Genomic DNA, 19486 nt, shown 5'->3' with positions numbered 1-19486 from the left:
CAGGTCTCTCGAGCTTGCGAGCTCGTAGAATCTGAATCTCTGTTTTTGTTATGGAGATTGATCATGCGTAGATTCAATTATGCATACTTCGCGTATTTTAGCTGGTGGCACTCTGTTGGGTGGGGAACTTTTTAGTTTCAGTTAAATAATTAAAAAAAAAAAAAAAATTAATATTATTTTGCAAGTGCAAGATGACGGGGTGTTAGGTGGCAGCCATTATGCTTCCACGTCAGCACAAAATTCTCCTATTTATAACCACATATATTTTAAATAAATATTTTATAAACACTTTTGCTCGATCGAAAGCACTTCTTTGGATTTTGGATTTATTTTATTTAACATTTCATCCTTAGATTTGGATTTACAATTTATTTTATTTATTTGTTGTTTGAATTTTAGACTTGGATGGAGTTATTTTAAAAATTTATTAGAATTTTAAATTTTTATTATGTCATATTGATGTTATCAATCCGATTCTCTAACCTTATTATTCGACATTGTTCTATTGATTCAATTCCAGGTCAATCCTGTTCAACTGTTATAATCGAGTTTCGGATGTACTCGGATTGAATAAATATTTGCTTCCTTGTCAAATCAATCGAATCAATCAATTTGGTCTGGGTTTTACAACAATACATAATTCTATTAAAAATATATATAATTATTGAAAATTCCCTATTCTCTGATTCAATATAGCATCCATACATTATAAATAAATAATACGAGACCTCTAATATTTATTATAAAAAATTTATTTGTAGGAGCATTGCCATAATCTTATTACAAAGTGAATGAACCTTTGATGAGGTTAATTTATGATTTACACAAACAAATTACAATCCTTCTTCAACACAATAAAACAAAACCCAGAACAATTAATATTCACACACCCAAGCCCAAAACAAACCAACGAATTAATACAACAAACAAAAACCATATAAATATTAATCACTCATCAAAACACCAAACAAACAAGCAATGCCACCACCAACCCCACCACATTATAACTCAAACCATTGATCTTCCTCAACCCGAAAGAAATAGCCCCGCTGGTCGTGAAGTTCCCTCCGACGGTGTTCGTCGTTAGCACGAGCACCATCCAGTCGTCAGAGCAGCCGAGCCCGGCTCCCGTGTAATTGGAACTCTTCAAAAACTTGGTATACTTATAAGTGTATGTGAAGTTTGTGAACACAAGAGATGGCACCAATTTGTGCACACAAACTGATAGTATAACTCCTTCTTTGGTGGATTCCGGGAGGATTTTGCACTTTTTTATAATTTTCTCGGTGGCAAACTGCTGCTGAGTGGATACTGGTGTGTTTACACCGTTGGTTGAGTTGCATTTATAGTCCTCTAAATCTTCTGCAATTTTTTCAGCCACACACTTTGCATTTTTGTTCTCTGTGAGGTGTGGTTCACGTATTAATGTCCTGTAACTGTTGAGTCCTTGGAGGATATCCTCCTCATCACCTGCAGGATTGAGTATAGAGTTTTATAATTCAGTATGCATCGAGAATTTTCGTGCATTGAATGTTCTTGAATGCAACGAGTTTGATTATTTTCACAAACCCTTTTCTAAGCAGAAATTGTAAAAAACAATGGAAATGGGACACAACCAGAATGTTACGTCAATGATAAAAATAAGCCAGTTACAGCAACAAGTAATGATCTATATATAAGAATAGAAGTATGCGGCGGAAACTGCCGATTTAGAGGGTGGCATTGGTGGTAATGTCACCGGAAAATGTTAATTTTCCACTGGTGTTGCCACTGAATAATGTGATGACTCATATATAAGAATCCCAAACCATATGTGTGCATGAAAGTGAGAGAGAGAGAGAGACAGAGAGAGAAAAGGAGAATTGTACCGCAGTGAACCCGATGAGGAAGAAAGCAAATTGCTTGAAGGAGAACGAGGAAGAAGAGGCTAAGTTTCAGAGCTGCCATATTTTACTTATTAACCAAAGGGTGGCTTCTGTGTGCTAAAGATTAAGAATGCACAAAACAAGACTACAGAACATTGAGGTACATATTGTGTTCTTAAAGGTGTGATTTTCAAGCCAAATTAAAGTGAAAGCTCCCTGGAATCAAATTCTTAAGCATTGCTTATGGTTATCTCCATGAATCTTTCTTTATCGATGCTGGCTTCTATCTGAAGCTGCTTGCAGGACCCGCTTTGAATAATCCCACTTCTCTTTAAATCAAATATCCAATTAAACTAATCAACTTTACTTCAAGTCAGGTAAATATCATATATCCGAATATTGCTGCAATTAAGATCAACAATTGAGACTCCTAGAGCAACAAAATATGTTTCATATGCAAATATTGAAGAGTCACTGAGAATTAAACGAAGTATACAAAATTACAGACTGAGAATTACGAAATCTACAAGTCATTCAAAAGGGAAAAAGCACTTTTAGTAATACACCAAATAAAGAAGCAATCCCAAAAGCAAAGCCATCCAGCTGTGATGTCCCAAACCCATCTTTGAAACCAAAGAAGTTGCTTCGCTGGCAAAGCTTCCTGCAACAGTGTTGCCAGACAATACCATAACCATCCAATCATCTCCCGAGCCGACGCCAACGCCGGTATACTTCGAGTTGTTTAGATACCTTGCATGCGGAGTGTGTGTATAGTTTGTGAGCACAAGGGTTGGCACCAATTTGGGTACACAAACCGGTAGTACGACGCCATCGGTTGCGGTGTTGGGATCAATTTTACACTTCCTTATGTTGTTGTTGTAATTCGCTGATTGAGGCGTGCTGGCGGTGGTGTTGCTGCTGCAAGGCTGATCCTCTAGGTCATTTGCAATTTCGTCAGCAAGACATCCTGCTTTGTCATTCTTTGTGAGAGCTGGAAGGTTTAGTGATGTCCTGTAACTGTTAATTCCTTGAAGAAGATTGTCCTCATCTTCGTCTGCAAGCGGGGAAATAACAATGAAGAGTATAATAAGTTTCAAATTGTATGCGAAATGCAGACAATCTTGATCTACTTAATTGAACAACATGATTAGTCCCTGATTTGTGAAACGATTGAAATTTAAATGGGAAATCATTAATTAGATTAATCATATACAATTTCATTACCGAGATTCATTCTTCAACAATGTCATTAAAGAACACAAACTGAACTATTGCTTAAAGATATTGAATTACTACTTAGTTAAGCTCTGTATTAAATGACTCCTATATTGTGCTATTGATGCTTACATGGTATAATTTTAACTAACAGAATAAATCAAAATCTCCAGAATTTTATGAAATGGGGCTTGGAATAATACACCGAAATATGTATTGATTCTTTGATAGCTAGACTTGACTAATTGATTTTACTTTTTATGGGATCAGCATAACTTGTTGGATGGGGTTTCTTCTTCACTTTTTGCTTTTTTCTTGTCTAATTCTCTCAACAAATTAAAGGGGCTGCACCGACAATATCCCCTTTAATTAAGGATTTTCTTGTTCTTCCGCGTGGAGAAGCATGTAGAAAGAACGTTAACGAGCTTAAAGGAGGCATTTGCTAGATTTTGAAAGCCTTGGACAAAGTTGACAGAGGGCACAAGGGGGTCAATGTATGTTCCAGAGAGTTGGATTTTTATGCATTTTTTTATAATAAAAAATACAAGTGCAAGAACAAATTAAGAAACATAAATATGCCACTCAAATCTCATACTAGATGGCTAGATATATATTAACTCTCATGCAGCCAAACAACATTATTAAAAACCCCATTAATAACAAGAGAGAGAGAGAGAGAGAGAGAGAGAGAGAGCGAATAAACCTTTAGAGTGCACCATATGAGGAAGCAAGAGAGCTGCATGAAGGAGAACCGAGAGAATGAAGAAGAAGGTAAGTTTGAAACGGGCCATAATTGTTAAATAACCAACTGCAAGGAGCTGAGACAGATAACTATGAAGAATGCACCAGAAGAAATAAAGCAAATGGAATTTTTAGAGTTTTATTTGCTGTGCTTCTTACTCTATATATGCTCTCAAATTTTTCCCCTTTGGATTTGGCTTGAATGCAAGTAAGTACTGAAGAGTCTTTACAGGTGCCGGTTTGTGAGCTTTCTAATACCAGAAAAGTTGGTTTCCAAATGACAAAGTATAAGTCGATAACTCCAGCACGTGGCCACCATGCAAAGCATCGATTACGCCGTTCTAATCTCTGTATTTCCATTGATTCAAATGTTCATATATCATTAAGCTGATTAATTAATCTGCTTCTAAAATCTAAATTAATTGACTAGTTATATTAACAAATACTGTATGTATTTAGAACAGTAATCCACTTTTTCCAAATACTAATTAAACCTCTTTGGTTACAAATTACAGATGATACATGATCTTTCAATGGTTCAATTAATTCATACAATAGTTATCAGGATTTACTCCAAATCAACAAATTCACATGGTCCCTATCTCATCAAAAACGTCCATTTTCACAGGCATCTTTGCTGCATGCGACTGGCACGACACATCGACCTCCATTCTTCTTCAATTCCGCCACGTATTCTTACGTGTCCCTACAAAATGCACAAAGTTTGGTGCCAACTTTCCATTTATACACACATCAAAATCCTAAATTATGCATATAAATACATGATTCCTCGCTTATTCTCTTCCTCAAGAGTGTTAGCAACAAGAATATTTTCTTTTTCCCTGAACGAAACCCGCCTGAAAAGTACCCGGACTAATCGTTTTCCGCCAACATTCCGTGGAAGTCAGAGACCCTTTAAGAGTGTTTCAGAGAAAAATGTCTTCTAATGAGCAACAGTTTCCTCCTCATAGGCAGGAGAGGCAGCCTGGAAAAGAGCACGTCATGGACCCCAGTCCTCAGTTTACCAGCGATGACTACACCCCATCAAACAAACTTCGCGTATGGCTTTCAGAAATTGGAGAATATGCATAATGTACTAGTGTTAGTTGGTAAATAACATTAAATTATTGTCAGGGGAAGGTGGCGTTGGTGACTGGAGGCGACTCTGGGATCGGGCGAGCCGTGTGCCACTGCTTTGCTATGGAGGGTGCGACCGTGGCCTTCACGTATGTGAAGTCTCAAGAGGACAAAGATGCACAGGACACTCTTGAGATTACAAGGAAGTCTAAGAGCCGGAACGCGAAGGATCCCATGGCAACACCGGCAGATTTGGGATATGATGAAAACTGCAAAAGGGTTGTTGACGAAGTGGTGAACGCTTATGGCAAGATCGACATTCTCGTTAACAATGCCGCTGAGCAGTACAAATCAAGCTCCATTGAGGAGATTGATGAGCAAAGGCTCGAGAGGGTCTTTAGGACTAATATTTTCTCCCACTTCTTCATGACTAGGTAACAATTAATGAATCAAAATCTTTTAACCAGAGTAATCCATTGTTTAGATACCGCGGATTTATCTCTTTTCCACGTCAAATAGTAACAAATCCGAACCCCACCATGAAAGTGAGGAAGATAAAATTTTGACAATAGACCGGGTGTTACACAAAATTATTGATAATTGAAAATCTTTAATCATGTTTAATTGTGTTGTGGATGATATATAGGCACGCTTTGAAGCATATTAAGGAAGGAAGCGCCATAATCAACACCACATCGGTGGTTTCATACAAGGGAAATCCCCAGCTGCTGGACTACACAGCAACAAAGGGAGCGATCACGGCATTCACAAGAGGGCTTGCTCTGCAACTTGTCAACAGAGGAATACGTGTGAATGGTGTGGCGCCTGGACCCATCTGGACTCCATTAATTCCTGCATCATTCAGCGAAGATGAGAGTGCAAAGTTCGGATCCGAAGTACCGATAAAGAGAGCTGGTCAGCCTGTTGAAGTTGCGCCTTTCTATGTGTTTCTCGCTTGTAGCCATTGGTCCTCTTATATAACTGGCCAGGTCCTCCACCCTAATGGTAAGTGTATTCAACAATAATTAATTATATATCATCTACATTACGAAAATTTGATATTTTTATAATCTTTAATTTTGATTTTGCAGGTGGGGTGATTGTGAATTCTTGAAGAGCCAGCTTGTTTGTCAAATCTCTGTATCTTTCTGTTGTATGGTGTGTACAAGGGTTTGTGTTTGTAAATGTAATGTAAATAAACAAGCTATAGGCTTGGTGTTATGAAAGTTTATGGTTCGAAACTTGGAAAATCATATAAAAGAACTTATACGCTGGGCATATTTATAATGTTATCATATCATTTCCATTCACGGTCTAGAAATTTATTATTGAGTTTATTATGGTGCCTAAAATGGCATCCCAGTTTTGTCAACCAATTTAGAAGTTTTATGTAACAGACGGCAGAAAATATGAACATTTGAATCCCAAATGTGAACTATGTGAGACGATTGACTATGAAATAATCGAAAATATTTGTGATAAAACATCAATGAAATAAAAAAGGCTAAGCTTACTGGGATGTTTTCAATTAATCACAGGAAATTAAAAACAGATCATTTTCAGCCATTTAACATATGTATCAACAACTTGGTTGACTGTACTAAGATAAATAATGCCGGCTTAACCCACCATGGTGGTAGTTTAGCGGTAAGGGCGAATCAAGGAGGTTGCAAATTGTATAATCCACAGTTCTAGGTTTGAGTTCCACATTGAATACAAAGGTGGCACTTTCGCCCATATTTTGTCTAAGGGGTCAAGGCTAGGATGTGGAGGTGCACATAAACTAACCTAACTTGGGGTGTAGATGAGTCGAGTCGAGTTTTGGGTTAATCGAGTTTGGCTCACTTGCTACAGTGTCAAACTTGAGCTTGAGCTCAAGCTTGGTGAGCTTGAAAATTCGAATTCGAGCTTGAGCTCGAGACTGAAAATTCGAGTTCGAGATCACCAAAAAAAAACTTTCTAATTATTATTTTTTTCGCTTTTTCAATCGAGCTTTTCAAGCTCGAGTTGAGCCGAAATCTGGCTGGCTCAAACTCGGCTCCACACTGAAACCGAGTCGAGCCGCTTGCGAGCGACTCAGCTCAACTGACCCCTAGACCGGACAGCTCAGTTATAAAAAAATAGTATCGGCTTAATGAGTAAAATGTGTTTAAAAAGTTGACGTTCAACTCATGCGAAAACAGACATAAGGCCGAGAGCTCCTTCTAATCTGATTAATCAGGCATTTGTACTTACTCGATGCCTAACTTATACTATCAGATCCTAATAAACCCCCAAGATTTCAGGGACTCAAATTGGAAATCAGGGACCACTCAAAAGACCAATATATGATCTGACATTAATTATACGAACAGTCAAATCAAATCATCCACCAATCTTATCATTAGTTTATTTGTTATTGTAAATTTAGAAATCCCAGTATGAAGAGCTTCATGTTTTGGTTAGAATTTCCGAAAATCCTGAGGGGAGTCTTGTCGTCTGGTCAGAAATAGAAGAATTCGGAAGATCGAATTTGCTAGAACTCCCCCTCTTTACGAGCGTTTCCACAGACGTGTCCGCCTCTTCCCGTCCACGATGACACCTGGACTCCTCCTTCCGCCACGTAGTCCTACGTGTCCTCCTGCAAACTCTCTGTAAAATTATCACCAATTTTGATTCATCTTTCAATATAAATATAATTTAACTCATCATAATCCTCCAGCTTTAGCCACTCTATATATGTTCACACTTCGGCTACTTTCTCCATCAAGACTGTCATCAACTATAACTTCTTTGCCTATAAACCAAACCCGTCTAACAAGTCACCGGAAAAGTTCTGTTCCGGCAATATTTAGCCTGGAGAATCAGAGACTCATCAGTAGAGTGAGAGTGAGAACAATGGCTTCTGGTAATCAGCAATTTCCTCCTCAAAAGCAGAAAACACAGCCCGGAAAAGAGCACGTCATGGACCCAATTCCTCAGTTTGTTAGCAATGACTACACGCCATCAAATAAGCTGAAAGTATGGCTCGTAATTAAGGTAAGAAATTGTGGATTATTTTATTCAGTTAGCTAACGTGATTGGGAAAAATTTTGCAGGGAAAGGTGGCGCTGGTGACCGGAGGCGACTCCGGGATCGGACGAGCTGTGTGTCACTGCTTTGCGCAGGAGGGTGCAACTGTGGCTTTCACGTATTTAAAGGCTCAAGAGGACAAAGATGCACAGGATACTCTTGAGATGCTGAGAAAGGCCAAGACCTCGGACGCCAAGGACCCAATGGCAGTGTCCGCGGATTTAGGATTCGATGAGAATTGCAAAAGGGTTGTTGATGAAGTGGTGAACGCCTATGGAAAGATAGACATTCTCGTCAACAATGCGGCTGAGCAGTACAAAGCAAGCTCGGTTGAAGAGATCGACGAAGAAAGGCTCGAGAGGGTATTTAGGACTAACATTTTCTCCTACTTCTTCGTGACTAGGTAATCAAAACTCTGTTAGAAATTTTTCACTTCTAATTTTGGTAACTCTTGAAGATGATGGCTGTAATGTTTTTTGGTAGGCATGTTTTGAAGCATATGAAGGAGGGAAGCTCGATAATCAACACAACATCAGTGAATGCATACAAAGGAAACGCCAAGCTGCTTGACTACACATCTACCAAAGGAGCAATTGTCGCATTCACCAGAGGACTTGCTCTCCAAATTGTCGAAAGAGGAATACGTGTGAACGGAGTGGCGCCAGGACCGATCTGGACTCCCTTAATTCCTGCATCTTTCGACGAAGAGGAGACCGCGAATTTCGGATCCCAAGTGCCGATGAAGAGAGCTGGTCAGCCCATCGAAGTTGCACCCTGCTTTGTGTTCCTTGCTTGTAACCATTGCTCATCTTATATAACTGGCCAGGTCCTCCACCCCAATGGTAAGTTCTTTTTCATGTTATATATCATATGTGTATTTATTAGAGATTGATATTGATGTTTTCTATTTGTAATTTTGTGACTTTGCAGGTGGCACTATAGTGAATGGCTAATGGTGTTCTCATCAAGCTTCGACAGTGTTTTTTTGTGGGCTTCTGGGTTTTGTGGCACTAGTTTTTTTTTGCACATGTTCACTGTGCTTGTGTTATATATAATATATGGAATGGCCCTGTATATGGCAACCTTCTGTTGAACGTTTTAAACAGTTTTTGTTAACGTGCAAAGCTAGCCTAACTTGGAAGAATAATATGGCAAATCTTTCATGTAGTTTTGTAACTTTCACTTGTTGCTTATCTGAAAATATGCAGATGCAATTACATTTATGTTTTGTTCATGGAAACTGCCAACATTACCGGCTGTAAAATTAACAGTGGAGCAGTGATGGCGTTTGGTTAAGAGCCATCCTTTTTACATCCGGAAATGAGTTTGAATGTGTTTACTGTATGCTTACCCTGAAATTGAACATTCATTACAGTATTGCATAACATTTCAAAAACCTGAAGAAAAATTCATTAAACTAGACTATCAGGATTTGGATTCCAGGAAGTGTGCTGTGGTTTTAATAGGAATAAATATTGAATGTCTGATATTCTTACCTGATGGAGCCGAAATTCTGTAGTTGATGGATTAGAGAGAGATTAAATTCAATAGTTGTTGTGTGTGATTTTTCCTTCAAGCTCAGAGAATTGTGAGGTTATAGCTCGACCCAGAACCAATCCGATTCTACCGATTGTCTAATCCAGCATAAACTCGTCGAGTCATAGCTCGACCTAGCACAAGCTAGTCGCCACCAATCTTTACAGTTGTTCAACCAATTCACAAATAACATTAGATCTTGGATATCTCGGGAAGGATCAGATCGATAACAATCTTTGCGTAATCACAGTGTCCAATCACAAGAATATCGAAGTTGCGTTTCAAACTTAAATTGTAATCTCTTTATTTTTGCTCTTTCCTTTACACACAATTTGTATACAAACCCCCTCCAATGATGAGAAAGAGGTTAACAAATTATTTTAGGACTATCATTGTAAACTCTCATAGCAAATACAAAAACAGTGGACGTAGACTCAAGAGTTCAACTCTCTGAACCACTTAAAAAACCTCTTTATCATGTACTTTACTGCATTTATTATTTATTCATTGTTGGTTACCCATAATCACGCACACATCAGTTCTAGTCCCGATAAGGTCGATCAGATCACTCTAATTGGTGTATTTTTGTATCAACATTTTGGCGCTAGAAGGAGGGTCTCCACCAAAATCTCAGAAATTCTGGCAAACAACCACAATGATCTAATCAATCAAGGCCCAAAATGGTACGTACAAAATCAAAAACTACCATCAGAAACCACAACAACCTGGAGACCACCCACCAGGAGATGCAACAACACGCCGCTGGGCGTCAACCACTAGTGCCGCCAACTCAATAGGCTGCAAATTACCAAAGAGCAGGGACGTCAAACCTCGAGAATGGCCAATTGGTAAAAATGATCAGGACAATGGTTGCACAAGTGGTGCAACAGAACGTGGTTGAGTTGAGAAATCGGGAACCAACTACACAGAACCTTGACCAGCCACACTTCACCGATATCACCCTAATAAGTCAGAATTCAGTCAACAACCAGTCTGGTTCATCGGCACCAAGGGGCGATTGGCACCCCTGACATCACAAAGTACACTCCACTCACGAGTGTGAGTCTCGCAAGCAAACTAACCCTGGGAGACGACCAGGGAAACAACCAATGGGGGAAAGCGAAGGTAATGGTCACCCACGAGACGCTTGACCTGCCCGACAATATCCCCAACGTTAGCGTGCAGGTTTTAACCCACGCCCAAGACAAGTTCGGTCCTCGCAAGCTCGCAAGATGAGTCATGTGTGCCAATCTGGCAATGACCAACATTCCGATTATAACCAACGTCGCGAGCAACGCATTAACGAGCATGATAACACTTACCAGCCTAGCCATCATGACTCAACCTCGCGCATGAATACGCATAATAAAGAGGGTTCACAAGCAACATACTTGCAAACTCACCTGCTCGAGGTAAGGCTGAACGAAGCCAACTAGGACAATCACAACGAAGACTTGGATCAAGTGTAGAAAACGTTCGACGATCTAAGAGCCCGCCAAAACAATACGGCAGAAGAAATAGTGAGCTCTCCCTTTAGAGAGGAAGTTCGCCAGGCCCCGCTATTCCCCAAGGATTCAAGGCACCCAAAAGTAAGTTTGATAGGAAATGAGATCCCAAAGACCACCTCGACACTTTCAATGACCTGATTGAGCTACACTAGGTATGTGAATTAGCAAACTGCTACTGCTTCAGGGTCACATTGGTAGGGGATGCCAAGAGATGATACAAGAGGCCCAAGGTGAACTCCATCAGTTCTTGGCATCAATTCTTCTCGCTGTACTTGCAGCAATTTTAAGTGAGGAGACAATTAGCAATGTCGCTCAGCTACTTGAGCAACATTCGTCAAGAGAGAGATGAAACACTAACCTCATATTTAAAAAGGTTCCAGAACGAGCAAGCAAAGGTTGCGGATGCACCTGAAGAGTTAATCTGGACTTTACTAATTACAAGCATCAAGCCACAAAAGGAGCTGTAGAAAGAGCTTTAAAGTGAAGATCGTGTGAGCTTGGCAAAGTGTTACCAGATGGCTGCAAAGCACCAACGAGTAGAAAGCTCACCGCGAAGAGCCTTGGACAGGTGACAAGATCGCCCATCAAATAAGCGGAGGGGCCAAGACCATACTAACAAGGACTGAAACAGGTCCCAAAAGAGATAGAGAACATATTACTATGTGGACAAGCAGCCCTTCCCACAATATGTAGATAACACCCCACTCACACAAGATATAGCTCATATATATGAAGTCTCCTATAAGGCTAAGAGACTGCCCGCTCCAAAAAAAATAAGGGAGGCCTTCAGGCAGAAGAGACGACAAAAATATTATTGATACCACCAAAACATTAGGCACAATACCAACGAGTGTCGGGCTTTAAAGGACGTCATCAAAGACCTGATACGAAGGAGCCACTTAAGGGAATTGGTTAAAGAGGCACTAGCTCCCGAAAAAACTGGCGAGCAAAATAACCAAGTCCAGCAAACCCCGACCAATGCCAATAATAAGGTCCTAGTAGGCATGATTTACGGGAGACCCGACATTGCAAGGAGCTTAAGGCACTCCCATGAACAATATGCTCGAGAGGCCAGAATAGACTCAGTCTCCCGAGTAATGAGCTACGAACAAAAGTAGCCGAAGTAGCCCAGGTAAGAGAGCGAGGTGGTAGGATTCATAGTAGAAGAATGTGAAGAAACTCCTCGCCATAATCATGATGTGATTGTAATCACAACCAGGATCGACAACGCTAGAATACTAAAGGTGATGGTCGATAATGGAAGTGTAGCGAACATCATTTTCTTGGGAGCTTTCCGAGAGATGAGGTTCACAAAAAAATACTTGAGGGTGTACCCATCGCCGCTCTATGGATTTACCAAGGACAGAATGGTCCCTAAAGGAACGATCGACCTAGCCGTAACTCTGGGGGCAAAACCCAAAATCAGGATGGTGATGGCAGAATTCTTAGTGGTGGACTACCTAACCACATACATTGTCATCCTCGGAAGGTCGATTTTGGATGATCTAAGTGCAGTCACTTTGGTGCGTTGCTAAACAATGAGGTTCTTAACTCTATATGGGGTCGTAACGATCAAAAGCTGCAGAAAGAAATCTCGGGAATGTTACAATCGGGCCATCAATGCTGCACTAAAATGGCCTCTCCTGAGAACCATGCTCATTGCAAAGTCAGAGCAGCACTCCAAACCTCTCGAGGATACAATGGATCCTCATGTCCATAAGGAAGAGCCTACAACACAACCAACAGAAGAGCTATGAGAAATACTTGTCAGCGAGGAAGATCCAACTCGTATATTAAAGGTCGGTAGCAGTCTGAGTAAAGAAATGGCCGATAGTCCGGTGGGGTTTCTAAAGAAAAACCTCAACATCTTCGCATGGGTGCATGCTGATATGGTGGGAATCAGCCCCAAGGTAATGTGTCACAAGCTGAACATCGATCCAATAGCTCGATCAATCAAACAGAAGAGAAGATCTATGGATGCAAAGCGTTCTAAAGCACTCAAAGATAAAGTTGACAAACTCTTGAACACTAACTTTATCAGGGAAGTGAAATACCCAGACTACATCGCCAACCCAGTCTTAGTAAAAAAGTCAAATGGCAAGTGACAGACTTGCGTCAACTTCACAAACTTGAATAAAGCCTGTCCAAAAGATAACTTTCTGCTACCTTGAATCGACCAATTAGTAGATGCGACAGATGGGAACACACTACTCAACTTCATGGATGCATACTCGGGATATAATCAAATCCTGATGTATCAGCCTAATGAAAAACACGCATCCTTTATTACTGACTGAAATATTTACTGTTATAGGGTTATGCCGTTTGGCTTGAAGAATGTTGGAGCGACCTACTAGCGTTTGGTGAATAAAATGTTCGCTGAACAAATCGACAAAACAATGGAGGTATACATCGACAACATGCTCGTCAAATCAAGGTCACCGAAAGCCACATTGAGCATTTGGGGGAAATGTTTGACATCCTTAGAAAGTATAGAATGAACTCAATCCTTTGAAGTGTGTTTTCAAAGTAAGCTTGGGAAAATTTTTGTTGTTCCTAGTCAATCAACGAGGTGTCGAAGCTAACCCAGAGAAGATCCAAGCTCTCCAAGACATGAGAAGCCCGACCAGCATAAGGGAGGTACAGAGCTTGACAAGGCGTGTGGCTGCACTTAGTAGGTTTGTTTCCTAAGCCACGGACAAGTGCTTACCATTCTTTGAGACCCTGAATGGGAAGAAAGGTTTCAAGTGGACAAAGGAGTGTGAGAAAACCTTCCAAGAATTAAAGAAACATTTGGGATAGTCTCCTTTATTATCAAAACCCGTCCAGGGTGAGCCACTGCTATTATATTTATTGATATCTAAGTTCGCGATCAATGCGACTTTGGTATGCAAAGAAGGGGTGGTGCAATAGCCGATATATTATGTAAGCAAGAGATTGCTTGATGCAGAGACAAGATACCCTGAGATAGAGAAGCTCACCTATCCACTGGTCATTGCCACTCGGAAACTGCAACCTTATTTCCAAACACACTCCATACATGTGTTGACAAACAATCCATTGAGGAATATAATGCAGAAGCTCGAGATATCGGGCAAATTGATCCAGTGGACAATGAAAATAAGCCAACACGATATTAAGTACATCCCGAGAATGACAATCAAAGGTCAAGCTTTAGTAAACTTTATTTCAAAATTCTACTATCAGCTAAAAAAAGAAGTAAGCCCGCCAGGGGCAAACACCTCAAAGAAGAGCGAGCAGTAGAAGCCAGAGTGTGACGATCTATGGAAGTGGACTTTGTATGTAAACGGATCCTCAAATGAGAAGGGGGCAAAAGTTGAGCTCTTGCTCGAAAGTCCAAAAGGGAACCCGATCAGGGCCGCAGTCAGATTCGGGTTTGTCGCCTCTAACAACGAGGCTGAGTGCGAGGTATTGCTCGTAGGGATTCGTCTCGCCAAGGAAATGGAGGCAAAGGAAGGGAGAAGAATTCAGGCAAAGGAAGATAGAATGACATCCTATCTTTGACAAGTGAAATTCGAGGTTGAGTATTTCAAATCCTTCATCGTTCTTCATATCCCAAGGGAGAAGAATTTAGTAGCCTACGCTCTAGCTCACCTAGCCTCTGTAATGAGCCAAGAGAGAAGACTGATTCAATACCTGTTAAGTTCCTCCCAAGTCCAAGCATTTCCATTCCACAGAAACCAGTCTTAGTGACAAGTTAGAGATACAACTAGATGGATGCAATAATTGCCTACCTAAGAGATGGAATATTACCTGAAAAGAGAAATGAAGCCAGAACACTCTGCGCAAAATCAGCTTGATACACACTCATTAATGATAAATTGTATAAGCGTGGGTTCAATTTACCATTATTGCGGTGTGTTGACCATGAAGATGTGAACAATGTTCTGAGAGAGATCCATGAAGACATCTGTGGGAACCATACAGGGGGTAGATCTCTAGTATACAAAGTGCTTTGTCAGAGCTATTATTGCCCAACAATCTTTGATGATGCAGCAAACTATGTGTACAGATGCGACAAATGTTAGAGGTTCGCAGATGTTCCACGAGCTCCACCCCAAGAGTTAACTACTTTGACAAGCCTCTAGCCGTTTGCAATTTGGGGCATCAACATGATAGGCTCTTTACCTCAAGGAAAAGGGGGCGTTACGTTCGCAATAGTCGTTGTGGACTATTTCACTAAGTGGGCAGAAGCCGAGCCTCTAGCTACCATCACGTCAAACAAGTAGAAAGACTTCGTCTACAAAAACATCCTTTGTAGATTCAGAATCTCCCACACTATAATAACCAATAATGGAAAATAGTCCAACAGTAAAGACTTCAGATCTTTCTGTGAACGACTTGGTATTAAGAAGAGTTTTACTGCTGTTTATCGACCTTAAGCCAACAGTCAAGTAGAGACTATAAACAAAGTTATCAAGCACACTATTAAGAAGAAGATTGACGCCCTAAAGGGAGGATGGGCTAAAGAATTGCCTAAGACCTTATGGTCTTACAGAACGACAGCCAAAAGCTCCCCCTTTCTCTTTATCATACGGGTGTGAAGCGATGGCCCCAGTTGAAGCAAAGATTAGTTCGTTCCAAGGGAAGTTTTCAACGAAGAAACAAACAAAGATCTTCTCCGCTTGAGGCTAGACCTAATCGAAGAACATTGGGCCAAGTCTCAATTAAGGCTCGCCTCGTACTAGCAGCGAGCCAAACGATACTTTAACACCAAAGTCAAGAATAAAGACTTTGAAATGGGCAACCTAGTCCTAAAAAAGGTTGTCTATGGTACACAAAACCCAAACTTGGGGGCATTTGGGCCCAAATGGGAATGTCTATTCAGGATCTACGAACAGCTCGTACTAGGAACCTTCCACCTGGAACGCGTTAATGGCGTAGCCATACTACGAGCTTGGAATGCCAAGTATCTACGGAGGTATTACCAATGAGCAGCTCGGGTTCCACTCATGTTTTATTTTCTTTCAAACATGTATTGTAAAGTCATTTATAGCCAAAAGATTCTATCAATAAAAAGAGATATTACTCATAAACTTTTCTTTGTTCGCCATTTTTTATTTACTTATTGTTAATCATTTATTGCTTCAAAAATCGTGACCTACACGATCGCATCCAAAAAACTCAGAGTCATAACTTCAGAAAAAGTAGCTTAGTTTGATAAGCCACGCCAAAATCTAACTCATTAAGGGTGAAATTCTCAAGATTGACGAAGTTACACTTGGAAAAATCCAAGTAAAACACATGGAAGGAAATCGGTCATAAGCTGACAACCAAAGCTTGAGATGGACAATAAGTCCGAAGTCAGAGTTGTCACATAAGATTTCCTCGCGTTATTCGAAAATTTCCTCAAGAAGCGAGCTACACATAACTTGGAATAAATTCGAATTTTTTATGACAAGTCTAATTAGGACGACCGTAACAACTCTGTAGAAATAAAAAATTGCTCAACAGATATATGCAAAAAATCTTTTTCATTGATCAAAAGAAAAAGAAAATTCTTCTAAGCAGTTGAAAGATCATGAATCTCATCACCAATCTAAGCAAAAGTTTCCTCGACAGTAGGAGTCGGGGCAGCCTCTTCGAGGGTAGGAGTTGGGACATCTTGCGGAGGCTCGACCGAGGGAAGGTCAACAACTATAGGAGGAGCATAGCTAGGGGAGCCAGATCCTCGACCTCCTACTTAAGACCAGTTTCCTCCTCGCATTCCTTGACTTCCTCATAGCCCTCACTATCAAGTTCGGAATCATCAAAGTAAACATAGGCCATCCCTTGAGCCTCAGTCCTCATTTTGTCGACCTCCTTTTGATAGGACCGCGTCAGAAAGGAAAAGTCAATTAAGGAATGAGCTTCCCACAACTTTTGCACAAGACCGATGTCTCCCAAGCTTGGTTCCTGACAACCTCGTTCAGCTCCCCAATTTCAAGCCTAAACTGCTCGGTTTCAGCCTCGACATTTTGTCGACCTTCCGTTTCTTGAACAAGGTCAAACGAGATTTGTTTGAACTTTGCCTCCCAATCTAAGGCCGTTTTTCAAGTCGAGTAGAGCTCGGAGTTCAACTTATTATTTGCATCTCGTTGTTGTGTCAAACTCTTCTCAACCTTGACTACCTTAGCTTTAGCCTTGGCCTGGGCAATCTCACTTGCCTTAATTTTGTCAAGAAACTCCTTTTCCTTGACCCCAAATGTCACCATTTTCTCCTTAAACCGCTCGAGCTCGGCCTGCTTCACCTCCTTCTCCTTTTCTGCTACCTTGGCCCTAGCTAAGGCATCCTCCTTAAGTGTTTTTGCTCCTACCATCCTTGATGAGTGCCCTCCAATATAGGGTAACACTTATCATAGAAGAGTCTGCTCGCCATGCAAGCCTAAAAAAAGAAAAAGTGAAAGTCAATGAGTAATAAAAAGAATATATATATAAAAAAAAAAGGAGAAGGGGGCGAACTATTGGTACCTTCGCCGTATAGCTACACACCCAAGCCAGTAGTTGTGGGGGAGACGAATCTCTAACACCCGTGAAAGTTCGTGGGGTGACGGCATCTCTGGCCGTCGTGGCCCCAATACTGATGTACTTTGGAAGTTGGTCGATTAATGCATTGATCGTAGCTCGAGCTGCCTCGTCCATCTTTGTACCTCCCTATTGAGGCGAGCTTGGTTTACTACCCACTTTGCCCGTAGGAATGGATTTTTTATTGTCCAAGTCCTTGACTACAGATTTCTTTGGGCCACTTGCTTGCCCTGCGACCTTCTTGCCTGAGCCACTATGCTGCTCGGCCACCTTCTGTTTCTCCGAGCCCCCTTGCGACTTAGTCATTTTCTTTTTGCTAAAGCCCTCATTGTAAAACCCCATTCCTGATTTTAGTTAGGTCATGAATTGTATTTAAGTTAATTAATTCTTTTTTTTTTAATTAATTTGATTTTTTGGTATTGTGGTAAGATAGGGGTATTTCTGTCAGTTTTTAAAGCTGTGTTAAGGGGGTGAAATCGAAGAAATAAATCCTGATGGGTTTGCATGTATCAAGAGGGAAAAATTTGGACATTTTTGCTAGGGAAAGCTTATGTGGCTGGGTTAAACTGGAAATTAGAGAAAAATGGGGGGCAGAAATAAATTTAGAAAAGCTGTTTTTATTTAAAGGAAAGAACTGGGCAGTTCGCCCAAAGGAAGAAGAAGAAAACGAGAGGAGAAGAAAGAAAGAAGAGAGGAGAGAAAGGAGAAAGAAAAGAAAAAAAAAAAAAAAAAAAGGGAGAGAAGAGAAGAAAGAGTGGTTTGGCCGAGAGATAGAGTGAGAGAAGGAGAGAAGAACAAAGAGAAAGGGAGAGTTTATTAGTTTTAAGTCTGTGAACAGTGGATCATCAAATCGTGATCTGGAGCTCATTCGCCGTCCGATCGTGCTGATTTTCGGATATGTTGTTCATGAAACACAGCTCTACATTCTGAACGGTGGAGATCGAAATCTAAGCACTGTAACAGGCAGCCAATTATAGGATAGAAGTGTGAGTGGAAAAAAAAAAAATCAAACCCTTTTCTCCATATTTCAAGCGTGCATGTGTGATTTGTTGAGTTTTGTTTCTAAGATATGAAAGATTTTACATGCATGGAGATACATTGCATCCAAATGCTTGAATTCATGTCTGCATGTGTAAGTTGTGTTTTCCATATTAATGTTTTGATGATGTTTGAGCTAAATGTGAAGACTGCTTAAATTGTTTTCTTTTACATGTTTTTGGACGAATTTTTGAAGTGCCTGATTGAGTTTTTAAGTGGGATGCATTTGCTTGTTAATTGTAACCACGTGCACTCGGCTGGATACATATTAGGATGATGGTTGACTTGTGTTTTTGATGAAATTATTGCTGGGTATTAAACTGCATACTTGACTGGACAGCATGTTAAAGAAAAGACTGAGATTGGTGATGTTGGTAAATAATTTTCTCGGTAAAAAGGGCAAATGGGGTGCTTTTCGTCAGTTTTGAAAGTATGTTTTAAAAACCTGCATTTTACCCCCCTATTTTCCATGAAATCTCACATGTTGGCATGTCTTATCCTTATAGGAAATATTCATATATTATTATTATTATTTTGCTTTTGGGTTTAATTATAATTATAATGTGTTATATGAGTTTGGACTTTTAAAAGTGATATTTGTTTATGATTTATAAGCACATACGTAATATACTCTTGACTTACATGTTACTTGAGATTATGCATGAGATTGTTGTGGTGCTAAAACCACCCTACGAAGTACCCATCCCCCAGAGATACAGATTTTTGGCTCTGCCCGAGCGATGCAGGATTCCGCTGGGTATGACAGTTTCAGATTTTGGCTCTGCGCATGCGTATGACAGATTTTATTGGCTCTGCCTGGGCGTTGAGTGGTCCGCCAGGTATGACAGTTTTTGAGGCTCTGCCCGCGCGATGATAGACCTTGCCGGGTATGACAGGTACGTCCCTCGCTCTGCCTGCGTGTGGGACGCC

The 19486-nt window shown here is 40.4% G+C and overlaps 4 protein-coding genes across 4 annotated transcripts; 2 read left to right on the top strand and 2 right to left on the bottom strand.

Annotated features, from left to right (window-relative positions):
- Positions 1-827: 827 nt before the first annotated feature.
- Positions 828-2020, bottom strand: LOC116130424 (uncharacterized GPI-anchored protein At5g19250-like). Its single transcript, XM_031416178.1, has 2 exons — positions 1869-2020; positions 828-1470 (listed from the first exon to the last, which is right to left on the bottom strand). Exons 1-2 carry the CDS (start codon positions 1945-1947, stop codon positions 956-958), a joined length of 594 nt encoding a protein of 197 aa, XP_031272038.1. The 5' UTR covers positions 1948-2020; the 3' UTR covers positions 828-955.
- Positions 2021-2345: 325 nt separating this feature from the next.
- Positions 2346-3913, bottom strand: LOC116130411 (uncharacterized GPI-anchored protein At5g19250-like). Its single transcript, XM_031416164.1, has 2 exons — positions 3784-3913; positions 2346-2919 (listed from the first exon to the last, which is right to left on the bottom strand). Exons 1-2 carry the CDS (start codon positions 3869-3871, stop codon positions 2420-2422), a joined length of 588 nt encoding a protein of 195 aa, XP_031272024.1. The 5' UTR covers positions 3872-3913; the 3' UTR covers positions 2346-2419.
- Positions 3914-4603: 690 nt separating this feature from the next.
- LOC116130409 (NADPH-dependent aldehyde reductase 1, chloroplastic-like) lies at positions 4604-6012 on the top strand. Its single transcript, XM_031416162.1, has 5 exons — positions 4604-4685; positions 4732-4880; positions 4956-5332; positions 5545-5903; positions 5990-6012. The coding sequence occupies exons 1-5, from the start codon at positions 4604-4606 to the stop codon at positions 6010-6012; spliced, it is 990 nt and encodes a 329-aa protein (XP_031272022.1).
- Positions 6013-7775: 1763 nt separating this feature from the next.
- LOC116130410 (NADPH-dependent aldehyde reductase 1, chloroplastic-like) lies at positions 7776-8902 on the top strand. Its single transcript, XM_031416163.1, has 4 exons — positions 7776-7898; positions 7976-8352; positions 8433-8791; positions 8880-8902. Exons 1-4 carry the CDS (start codon positions 7776-7778, stop codon positions 8900-8902), a joined length of 882 nt encoding a protein of 293 aa, XP_031272023.1.
- Positions 8903-19486: the final 10584 nt, after the last annotated feature.

The sequence above is a fragment of the Pistacia vera genome, unplaced genomic scaffold, assembly GCF_008641045.1.
Source record: "Pistacia vera cultivar Batoury unplaced genomic scaffold, PisVer_v2 Contig22, whole genome shotgun sequence".
Lineage (NCBI taxonomy): Eukaryota > Viridiplantae > Streptophyta > Magnoliopsida > Sapindales > Anacardiaceae > Pistacia > Pistacia vera.
Note: the sequence above shows the minus strand (reverse complement) of the source record. Positions and strands in the feature narration are given on the sequence as shown.

What these genes read in the sequence shown, in the direction of transcription:
- LOC116130409 (XM_031416162.1), top strand. Translation starts at nt 4,604, where the DNA reads ATGATTCCTCGCTTATTCTCTTCCTCAAGAGTGTTAGCAACAAGAATA. An exon ending in GAACGAAACCCGCCTGAAAA is followed by an intron (nt 4,686 to 4,731) that starts GTACCCGGACTA and finishes TGGAAGTCAGAG; the next exon opens with ACCCTTTAAGAGTGTTTCAG. An exon ending in CCCCATCAAACAAACTTCGC is followed by an intron (nt 4,881 to 4,955) that starts GTATGGCTTTCA and finishes AATTATTGTCAG; the next exon opens with GGGAAGGTGGCGTTGGTGAC.
- LOC116130411 (XM_031416164.1), bottom strand. Translation starts at nt 3,871, where the DNA reads ATGGCCCGTTTCAAACTTACCTTCTTCTTCATTCTCTCGGTTCTCCTT. An exon ending in TCATATGGTGCACTCTAAAG is followed by an intron (nt 2,920 to 3,783) that starts GTTTATTCGCTC and finishes CCCCGCTTGCAG; the next exon opens with ACGAAGATGAGGACAATCTT.
- LOC116130424 (XM_031416178.1), bottom strand. Translation starts at nt 1,947, where the DNA reads ATGGCAGCTCTGAAACTTAGCCTCTTCTTCCTCGTTCTCCTTCAAGCA. An exon ending in TCCTCATCGGGTTCACTGCG is followed by an intron (nt 1,471 to 1,868) that starts GTACAATTCTCC and finishes TCAATCCTGCAG; the next exon opens with GTGATGAGGAGGATATCCTC.
- LOC116130410 (XM_031416163.1), top strand. Translation starts at nt 7,776, where the DNA reads ATGGCTTCTGGTAATCAGCAATTTCCTCCTCAAAAGCAGAAAACACAG. An exon ending in TCCTACTTCTTCGTGACTAG is followed by an intron (nt 8,353 to 8,432) that starts GTAATCAAAACT and finishes GTTTTTTGGTAG; the next exon opens with GCATGTTTTGAAGCATATGA. An exon ending in CCAGGTCCTCCACCCCAATG is followed by an intron (nt 8,792 to 8,879) that starts GTAAGTTCTTTT and finishes GTGACTTTGCAG; the next exon opens with GTGGCACTATAGTGAATGGC.